Consider the following 10,334-nt stretch of genomic DNA (forward strand, 5'->3'; position numbering starts at 1 on the left):
GTAGAGATGGGGTTTCATCACGTTGGCCAGGCTGGTCTCAAACTCCTGGCCTCAAGTGATCTGCCCACCTCAGCCTTCCAAAGTGCTGGGATTATGAGCTACTGCACCTGGTCACATTTAAAAACATTTTTTTAGCAACAGGGTCTCACTGTATTGTGCAGGCTGGTCTCAAACTCCTGGTCTGGAGAGATTCTCCCACTTGGCCTCCCAAAACTCTGGGATTGCAGGCGTGAGTCACCTTGCTCAGCCTGCTGGGAGTTTTTATCATGAAGCAGGGTGCTGAATTTTATCACATGCTTTCTCTGCATCTATTGAGATGATCATACGGTTTTTGTCCTTCAATCTGTGGATTTGACATATTGCATGTATTGATTTGTATATGTTGAACTATCCTTGCATCCCCAGGATAAATCCCACTTAGTCATAATGTATTATCTTTTAATGTGCTATCAGATTCAATTTGCTAGTATTTTGTTGAGGATTTTTGTGTATCTATTCATCAGGAATATTGACCTGTAGTTTTCTTTTTTGTTGTTGTGTTCTTGCCTGGTTCGAGTATCAGGGTAATGCTGGCCTCATAGAGTGGGTCAGAGAGAATTTCCTCCTCTTCAGTTTTTTTGGAACAGTTTAAGGAGAAATGGTATTAGTTCTTTTTTGTAAGTTTGGTAGAATTTAGTAGTAAAGCCATCTGGTCTGTAGGCCAGATGTTGTTGTTGGGAGATTTTTATTACTGTTCCAATCTCATTACTCCTTACTGATCTGTTCGGGTTTTCTGTTTCTTCCTGATTCAGTCTCGGCAGGCTGCGTGTGCCCAGGGATGTCTCCACTTCCTCCAGGTTTCCAGTCTGTGAGAGTCTAATTTCTCAGGCAGTCTCTGGTGATCTTTGGTATTTCTGTAATATCAGTTGTAATGTCTCTTTTTTGTTTCTGGTTTTGGTTATTTGGGTTGTCTCTCTTTTTTTCTTCATTATCAACTTAGACCATTTTCAGCTTCCATTTATGATGGGCTTATCAGGACATCCGCTCCATGAGGTGAGGCATGTCTGATGCGCTCACGGCGGGGTTTAAGTGCTCCCACAAGCCTGCTCTGACAGTCTGTACTTATTTGGGGTAAAAAGAAAAAACACCTTAGCTCTGCTGACAAATAATGAGTCATATTTTCCCACAAAGATAAGTTTTGAAATAACAAAGGAAATTAAAGAAAAAGTGTTTTGCTTCATGGGAAATCCCCAAAGTCCCTCCCCGCACCCCATGGGACCCAAGGGCCCTAGACCTCAGGGCGGGGCCTGCAGTGGAGGGAGCAGAGCCAGCAAGGAGCTGCCCTCAGGTGGGTCCTGGCCACACAGCCAGCCTCGGAGCCACTGAGGGGCCTGCCCTGGGCTCTGAGTCTAGAGGCCCCTTCCAGCCTCAATCTTTCTTCCAGAGTAAGCAGCCTGAGGGGCCAAGAGGACAGTCCGCCGAACCCTGAGCCCAAGGCCCAGGACTCCCTGCTTAAATGTCCCCAAGCCTGGATCCATCCTCCCAAGGTGGAGCTGCCGGAGCTGTACCCAGTCCTGCTGGCCTGAGGGGCAGCCAGGGGCGGTGACGAGGTGGTTTTCTGGGGCTGCAGATGAGCTTGGACCCACGGGCTGGGTGTAGCATGTGGGCTCATTGAGGCCCCTCACGAGGTGGGAAAATCAGAGAGGGGCTGGCTGGGGCTGGCCCTCCTGCAAGGACTTCTGAGAGCACTCCAAGGAGCCCTGGGGTCCTCCACCTGTGCCTGGCCTTCCAGGCCCTCACACACCATTGTTGTCAAGACAGAAGAGACTGAGTGCGGTGGCTTATGCCTGTAATCCCAGCATTTTGGGATGCCAAGGCGGGCAGATCATCTGAGGTCAGGAGTTCGAGACCAGCCTGACCAACATGGTGAAATCCTGTCCCTACTAAAAAATACAAAAATTAGCCGGGCATGGTGGCAGGCACCTTAATCCCAGCTACTCGGGAGGCAGAGGTAGGAGAATCGTTGGAACCCGAGAGGTGGAGTTTGTAGTGAGCCGAGATAAAACCATTGCACTCAAACCTGGGGTACAAGAGCAAAACTTCTCTCAAAGGAAAAAAAAAAAAAAAAAGACAGAAGAGAATCTTTTCTGTTTAACTGCCTTTAGCTTGAGGGCGGGGAAGGCAGCCTCCCTTCATCCTCATGCCCCAGCCCTGCAAATGTCACAGCAGGGTCCACCTGGCTGCCCCTCCCCATACCCAGAATAACCCCCACCCAGAGTCCCTGGAGGACCCAACCCTCGGGGGCATGCCTGGGGCACAGCTGCATTCAGGCGTCCAGCAACCCAGCAGAGAGCAGAGGCTCCCCAACCATGGCCGGGAGGTAAGGACTGACCCCAAGGCCAAATTGGAGCAGCAAGAAGGTGAAGGGTCATCTGGGAGGGGCTGGGGGAGGCTGGAGCCCTTCCCCATTCACTTCCGGGTGCACCAAACTGGCCCCAGGGGTGCAGCTGACAGGCCCCACCCTTGGGAACCACACCCTGCTGACAGGTGTCCTGCAGGCACCCTGAGGCCAGCACCCTGGACCCCTGCCCCACATAGGCCTTACAAGGAGGAGCCAGGGTGGACACCCAGACCGCACTGAAAAGTAGGGGTGTTCTCAAGGTTCCAGACCCTACTCAGGGACCCCAGTCGGGGTAGGGAGTGGGAGGCAGAGCCCCTTGCTGGGAGCCTCTAGCCAAGCCTACCTTTTCAGATATGCCAGCGAGCGGCCCCAGCTTCATTCTCCAGGATAAAGACCCTAATTACCTCCACTGCTCAGCCTCCCTTGCAGCTAAGTGTAGCCACGTGACCAAGTTCTAGATCAAGTTCCCGATCACAGATAAGTGGAAGTGCCCTGTGGGACTTCCAGGAAGTCTCCTCTGAGATGTCCCTTATTCTCTGCTAAGAACACAGAGGCAATGGCTGAGCTCCAGCAGCCATTGTGAGGCCATGAAGGCAGGGATCCTAGGGACTGGGATCTGAAAACTGGAGGGGCTGGGCTCCCAGTGGCAGTGGAGCAATGCCATCATCTCTAGCAAGGCTATCTCTAGCCTGCCAGCTCCTGGACCTGCTTAGTGTTCGAAAGTAATGAACGACCTTGCTGAAGCCACTGTTCCTTAGGTCTCTGTGGCCTGTAGCTGAGCTTGACTCTGATTCGTAGGCCTGTAACTGGAGGGCCTCTACCTCGAGGGAGTGGGGTGTAGATTTTTCCTGGAGGTGAAGGTTCTCAGCCCCACCCTCTAGCCCGCCCACCCAGCTCCAGCCGTCTGTCTCTGTCTCGGCTGAGAGGGGGCCTCTCAGGACAAAGAGGAAGTAGCTGGAAGGGGAAGCAGCGAGCTGCAGAGAGGAGGAGGTTGGTGTGGAGCACAGGCAGCACCAAGCCTGCCCTGTGAGCAGAGGGCCTGCAGTCTGCGGCTGGAATCAGGATGGACACCAAGGCAGGACCCCCAGAGGTATGTACCAATGAGGCCAGGGCAGATGAGAAAAGCCAGGCCTGGGGAAAGGGCTGCTGTCTGCCTCCCTATGGCCTCAGCCTCCCAGCAACCCCGGGTCCAGAGAGTCACGCAGCCTCCAGCTAGTTCTGTAGATGACTGGCTCCTTCCCCAATCCGTGCAGCTGGGTGATACCCAGCCAGGTGACAGCTGGGCCCTCTACCTCCGCCTGGGACTGGCAGCCGTGCCTAATGCCCTGCAGGGCAGAAAATCTGGCACCTTCAGCCATGACCTCTGATGCCTGCAGGGTCTTACGCTATCTACCATGGGACTAGGGGGCTAGAGCCCTACTCTGCAGGGGTTTCTCAGCTCCAGCCAACCTGGCTTGCGGGCCTCCCAGGTTCCATTGCAAGAGGAGGTGATGAGGCACTCTGGGGTCTGTAGTCCTGGGAGGGGCCTTGGACGGGCTCTAAGTCTGAGATGGGGCCTGCAAGAGGCAGGGCCTCTGTGCTCTGAGCTGCCCGTCTGCCTGGAGCATTTAAGGGAGCAAGGCCCTCTCTGGTGAGGGCAGGGAGGGTGGGGAGCAGCTGTCCAAGGATGGCCCTGGCACCTTGTTGCCCAGCCACAGCTCAGGATTCCATGTTTCCTCTCATTGCCCAGCCACAGCTCAGGATTCCATGTTTCCTCTCATTGCCCAGCCACAGCTCAGGATTCCATGTTTTCTCTCATTGCCCAGCCACAGCTCAGGATTCCATGTTTTCTCTCATTGCCCAGCCACAGCTCAGGATTCCATGTTTTCTCTCAGAGTTAGTGGGGGAGGGCAAAGGCCAGATGCTGGGCCCTGAATCCCTGGGGACAGTGGGGACATGGTAGGCACCCTGAGGTCCCCTCTGCGTGGTGGGGGGAGCACCCCCCAGAGTTCAGCTCTGGGGTGGGGGCGGCACCCGACCCACCTCTGCAGGACACCCCGGTGTGGGGGGTTGAGCCTCAGTGACTTGGCCTGAGTCCCCATCCCCACACTTGGTTTATGCTCCTTCCCAATCTCCCATAACGCTTGGTCTCTAGGGCAGACGCAGCCCAGGCCTGACTCCTATGGCGTTCCCACCCCATGCTGAGGCAGGTCAGGTTCTCAAAGGCCTCATCTCTGACCCGTGGGAGGACAGCCTAGACGAACCCCAGTGGCCTGGAGGCCGAGCTGGCTGCTCCCGGGTGGACAGCCAACCCACAGAGCCCCTGGGTCCCAGCGCCCAGCCTGGCTGCAGACACAGGCACTCAGCACTGCCCAGGCCCAGGCCCCAAACCTTGGAGACCTCCCCATCCCGGCCAGGGCCCAGCCAGCTCCTGCCCTGGTGGATGTCTCAGTCAGAGGCTGGCCAGCCAGGTGTCCATGCTGGGCACAGACCCCTCCCTGCACCCGGGGAGGGCGCCTGTGTATTTGTGAGGCACCCTTCCTCATCGTGGCACCTGGGGCAGCCTGACTGCTTGCTTTGGGGGTGGGATTGGGGGTGGGAGCCCACATGCCACGGGGCCCAGATGGCCTGGCTCCCAGCTCCTTATGGGGTGACTGCTCTGAGGAGACAAGGCGAGTCCCTGTAGCAGAGGACAACCCCCTCCCCCAGCAGTGCAGGGGTCTCACTCCGTCGCCATCTCTGCCCTCTCCACGCCTAGCCTCTCCAGCCAGGGTGCTGCCCAGTTGACCCCTCTGACCTGTGGCTCTCAGGAGGGGCTGTCGTGGGACCAAGACAGGAGCCCAGCCCAGGAGGGAAGCAGTTATTTATAGGCCAGCAATAAGAGGACCAAGCAACAAAAGCAGAAATGGGGCTTTCAGACAGTTTCAGTCGTGGTTGAAACGGGGAACTGAGACACAAATACCTAGATACTCACTGAGCATCGCTGAGTGGGAGACCCTGAACGGGGAGACACAGAAAGCTGGGGCATGTGGCCAGGCACAGATGTCCACCCCGCCCCGCACGCTCGGCCCAGACTCAGCCCTGGGGACCGCCTTAGCAGCAGTCCCTCCGGCTTGGCCAGGGGGACAGGGCAGGTGACATGTGGCAGGCTGCGGGCTCCAACACCCACACGGCTTGTCCTTGTGGAAAGCATACCCCCAACATCCAGGGTGTGACCTCGGGCATGAGTGGGGGGCTTCTGGGGGCTTATGCGGGTGCTGTGCAGGGGTGTCTCCAGTGCCCAGCTGCCCAGGCACTGAGGGGCAGTTCTGGGCGGGGCTGGAGCTGCTGGTGATGCCAGGCTGCCCTGTGCAGATGCTGAAGCCTCTTCGGAGAGCAGCAGTAACCCCCATGTGGCCGTGCTCCATGCCGCCCCGCCGCCTGTGGGACAGAGAGGCTGGCACGGTAGGACTGGGGGGCCCCAGGGAGGAGGTGGCTGGGATCAGTGGCCTTTCAGAAGCTGTGAGCCAGAGTGGAGAGGACACAAGCAGCCTTGAGGGGGCCTCCACCCTCAAGGAGGGGAGCAGAGGTACCCTGACCGGTGGGCAAGGCAAGCCTCCCTGGGCTGCTCCAGACCTTCCCTTTATCCCCCCGCTGGAGGTGCTGGGGACAGCCAGTTACCACGAGCCACAGCATTGCAGAGTGGGCTGCAGGCCCCCCGACCCCCGCCACCACCCTGGGCTGGGGCCCTTCTCTGTATCACCTTCCCCTCTCCCTTGTCCACCCTAGTCCCACCCCAGCAGCAGCACAGGCCCAGGGAAGTCAAGATGGTCTCTGTCTCAGCACTGGAGGGGCCATGGTGGCCCAGCCAGAAGTCAATCCCCCACCTGTCCTGGTGACCCTGAGGGTGCTGCCCCATCCAGTTGCAGGTCCTGGGAGCGCTGGCTATGCTGTGGCTGGGCTCCATGGCTCTTACCTACCTCCTGTGGCAAGTGCCCCGTCCTCCCACCTGGGACCAGGTGCAGCCCAAGGACGTGCCCAGGTCCTGGGGGCATGGTTCCAGCCCAGCTTTGGAGCCCCTGGAAGCGGAGGCCGGGAAGCAGAGGGACTCCTGCCAGTAAGTGAGCCCATGGAGGCCTGCGGGGGCAGGTCTCCGTTTGGGGCTGCTGCCTGTGTTTCTGCCCATGAGATAAGGGCGGCCCTCTACCAGCTCCTCTAGGAAGGTGCAGGTCACCAGGGAGGGCCACAACCATATGAGCTGGTGTGGGGGCTGGGGACGGGGCAGGCGTGTGGTGCTTTTTGCAGCAAACAAAGGCTGCCACCCGGGGGATCTGACAGGCTGGAAAACACTGCCTGTGCTGAGGCTCACCCCTCAGTCTTTCCACTCCTGGGGGGTAGTGTCACTGTCCCCTCCCGCCCCTCAGCCTTCCCTCCCACCCTTCTTTCCCTGCGGTTGGGGTCCTGGAATCCCAGGACTGCCCTGGAGGAACCTGTTGGGCCATCTTGCACACATTCCCTGGAAATGGGATCTCACCTGCCCCCGGCCCAGCCTTTCCCTTCCAGGCCAGCTCTGGCCGCCACCAAGGGCTTCCACACCAGGAGGGCACCCCAGACTCCAGACTCCACCGCTCTGCTCTACTCTTCCCGGCTTCAGGAGCAGCTGCTCCCTGTGGGCAGTGCCGCAGGGTTGGGTGGGGCCAGGACCCCCGGTCTAACCTGCTCTGGACCAGGCAGCCCCTCTCAGGCTCCTTCCCAACGTGCTCCTGGGTGTTCCACCCCAGCAGCATGCTGGGCTCAGGCCCACCCTGCCCAGTCTGTTTTGTTGCCTATACCTTAAACCCTTACCCTGCATACTTGGCCTGAGCTCATCCCGGGGGCCACCTGAGCAACAGTTGCTCTGGCTTGGCAGCGGGATGGGGCAGGTGATGTGAGGCGGGTTGGGGGCTCCCGCACCCATACTGAACCCAGTGTGGCTCTCTCCACAGGCTTGTCCTTGTGGAAAGCATCCCCCAGGACCTGCCATCTGCAGCCGGCAGCACCTCCGCCCAGCCTCTGGGCCAGGCCTGGCTGCAGCTGCTGGACACTGCCCAGGAGAGCGTCCATGTGGCTTCATACTACTGGTCCCTCACAGGGCCCGACATTGGGGTCAACGACTCATCTTCCCAGCTGGTGCGCCCCGCCCTGACCCCACCGCATCCTGGTGCTGGAAACACAGCAAGTCAGGCTGCCCATCTATGCAGGGGTCTTGGGCACTCAACTCGGTGGTAGGGTCTAGCATGGAGCAGGGATTAGGCCACTCCCTTGGGGGCTCTAAGGGCAGACGTGTCAAGGAGCTGGGCCTCTGGGTGACTAAACACTCAGACTGTGCCTGGTGCAGTCTGGCTCTCAACCAAGGGTCATCCATATACTTGACCTGACCTTGAGCTGTGGGCAGTCACAGGTGGGCCTCCTGAGGAGGGCATGGGTCCTAGTGGGGGTGCGGAGGAGCGGGCAGCCTGAGGGCAGCGCTCATGGCTGGCCGGGCCCTGCAGGGAGAGGCCCTTCTGCAGAAGCTGCAGCAGCTGCTGGGCAGGAACGTTTCCTTGGCTGTGGCCACCAGCAGCCCAACACTGGCCAGGAAGTCCACCGACCTGCAGGTCCTGGCTGCCCGAGGTGGGTACCTGCACCATGCTGGGCCCCACTGCCCTAGCGTCAGGCATGAGCTGTCTGGCTGGCACCATAGGACAAGGAAAAGGGGTGGGGGTGGGAAAGGTGTCCTGGGCTTCCCTAGGACACCCCAGGAGGGCAGGACCCAGGGCTCCGAGGTCCTTTGAGTCAGCTTCACCTGGGCATAGGGCTGGTTCCAAGGAACCAAAAGTGCCATTTTCCACAGGGCAGAGCATGGGTGGCCTCGGAGCCCTGCTGAGCCCCACAGCTCTGACCCCTGGCTGGAGGCTCAGGCTGGGACCTCTGGCTGGGGAGCAAGAGGCCTTGGGCAGTCACCACAAAGGCAGGCTCTGGAGCTGAGCTGCCCAGAGGGATCCCGGGCCAGTCTATCCCTCAGTGTCCTCACCTATAAAATGGGGATGAGGGGCCGGGTGCGGTGGCTCAAGCCTGTAATCCCAGCACTTTGGGAGGCCGAGACGGGCGGATCATGAGGTCAAGAGATCGAGACCATCTTGGCTAACACGGTGAAACCCCGTCTCTACTAAAAAATACAAAAAAACTTAGCCGGGCGAGGTGGTGGGCGCCTGTAGTCCCAGCTACTCGGGAGGCTGAGGCAGGAGAATGGCGTGAACCCGGGAGGCAGAGCTTGCAGTGAGCTGAGATCCGGCCACAGCACTCCAGCCTGGGCGGCAGAGCGAGACTCCATCTCAAAAAAAAAAAAAAAAAAAAAGGGGGAGGGGGATAGCAGCAGCTTAGTAGGACTGTTGTGGGGACATCCGAGTCAACCCCACTGTCATAAGCTTGGGGTCAGGCTCACCATGAAGCTGGCATTTAGCAAGACCTAGTCCATCCCATTGCCTGAACTCTCCACCAGGTGCCCAGGTACGACGGGTGCCCATGGGGCGGCTCACCAGGGGCGTTTTGCACTCCAAATTCTGGGTTGTGGATGGACGGCACATATACATGGGCAGTGCCAACATGGACTGGCGGTCCCTGACGCAGGTGAGTGCCAGGGCCCTAACATAGGAGGCCCGCCTGAAGCTCTTCCCCTCCTGAACTCTGGGGGACTTGGCCTGACATCTCAGTGCATCTGGAGAAAGTCGTGTAGTACTGTTTACAATGTCACCATGGCAGAAACAACTGGAGACTGGTCTAATAAATGATGGAATTCTACACAGTCACTGAACTCATGCTGTGGAATCACATTAAATGACAAGGAAAGATGTTCAAGTCACATTATCCAGGGAAACATGCAGATTACAAAACACACGCCTTTTTAGGAAAAGCAATGCATGAAAAATGTGTCAGAATGGTCATGGCAAAGGCAAGCCTGGTTATCACTTGACAGTGGTATTAAGAATGATCCCATTCTTAGTGCCTGGATGCATTTTCTATTGTTTTTGTAATAAACATGTATTGCTTTGATCGTGGCAATACAATGTTCAAAACCACAGGGACCTGGCTGGGTACTCCTCCCACCAGCACACTCATAGGTTCCTACAGGCAATGCTTCCCACAAGTGGGGCCCCGTGGGGCAAGGGCTGTGCCTGGCCCAGGACCCCTGGCCTGGGTGGAGTGGGGTGGAGGCCCCACAGAGCGGTTTTTCTCCCACAGCGCCTGACTTTGGTCCCTGCAGGTGAAGGAGCTTGGCGCTGTCATCTATAACTGCAGCCACCTGGCCCAAGACCTGGAGAAGACCTTCCAGACCTACTGGGTCCTGGGGGTGCCCAAGGCTGTCCTCCCCAAAACCTGGCCTCAGAACTTCTCATCTCATATCAACCGTTTCCAGCCCTTCCAGGGCCTCTTTGATGGGCTGCCCACCACTGCCTACTTCTCAGTAAGGCGGGTTGAGAAGGAGCCCATTAGAGGCCCCTGTTCTCCCCTGGCTGGCCAGACCCACAGGGAGCCCTCTAGGCTGGCCCTGCAGACACCAGCAGCATCAGCTGGGTCTTCAGGCAGCCAGCACCATGGGTGGGGCTGTGGCCCTGGGGTGAGCAGCAGGCTGCCATCAGCAGGCTCTGGGCTGTGCCTGGAGGCAGGCTTAGCTCCAGGAGGACAGCTGGTCAGCACCATCCCTGGGAAACAGGCTGCATAGGAGGTGATGGGAGGCCCTGGGGCCCTGGGAGTCTCTAGACTCCTGGAAGAGGCCAAGGGGCTTAGCTGGGCACTGGAGAGGGAGGGGAACCCCACTTGCTCTGTGGGGAAGGAAGGGAAGAGTGAGGGGTGGGCAGATCCTCCTTTATCAGCCGACGGGAGTGGGGGTGGACAGCCCCCCAGCCAGCCCAGGGACTGGTCTGCAGTAGAGGCTGTATCAGAACAAGGGAAACCTCCCTAGATGGGGCGGGGGGGG

The 10,334-nt window shown here is 58.5% G+C and overlaps 1 protein-coding gene across 1 annotated transcript; it reads left to right on the forward strand.

The window, feature by feature from the left end:
- Positions 1-3,316: 3,316 nt before the first annotated feature.
- Positions 3,317-10,219, forward strand: PLD4 (phospholipase D family member 4). The gene is made up of 7 exons (XM_017852834.1): positions 3,317-3,470; positions 5,714-5,803; positions 6,262-6,455; positions 7,324-7,507; positions 7,870-7,990; positions 8,859-8,986; positions 9,621-10,219. Exons 1-7 carry the CDS (start codon positions 3,444-3,446, stop codon positions 10,077-10,079), a joined length of 1,203 nt encoding a protein of 400 aa, XP_017708323.1. The 5' UTR covers positions 3,317-3,443; the 3' UTR covers positions 10,080-10,219.
- The last annotated feature ends 115 nt before the right edge of the window (positions 10,220-10,334 follow it).

The sequence above is a fragment of the Rhinopithecus bieti genome, unplaced genomic scaffold, assembly GCF_001698545.2.
Source record: "Rhinopithecus bieti isolate Rb0 unplaced genomic scaffold, ASM169854v2 scaffold_35859, whole genome shotgun sequence".
Lineage (NCBI taxonomy): Eukaryota > Metazoa > Chordata > Mammalia > Primates > Cercopithecidae > Rhinopithecus > Rhinopithecus bieti.

Excerpts from the sequence above, each read along its gene's own strand:
- PLD4 (XM_017852834.1), top strand. The coding sequence starts at position 3,444 with ATGGACACCAAGGCAGGACCCCCAGAG. Across the intron at positions 6,456-7,323 it reads AAGCAGAGGGACTCCTGCCA|GCTTGTCCTTGTGGAAAGCA; the intron begins GTAAGTGAGCCC and ends CTCTCTCCACAG. Across the intron at positions 8,987-9,620 it reads ACTGGCGGTCCCTGACGCAG|GTGAAGGAGCTTGGCGCTGT; the intron begins GTGAGTGCCAGG and ends TGGTCCCTGCAG.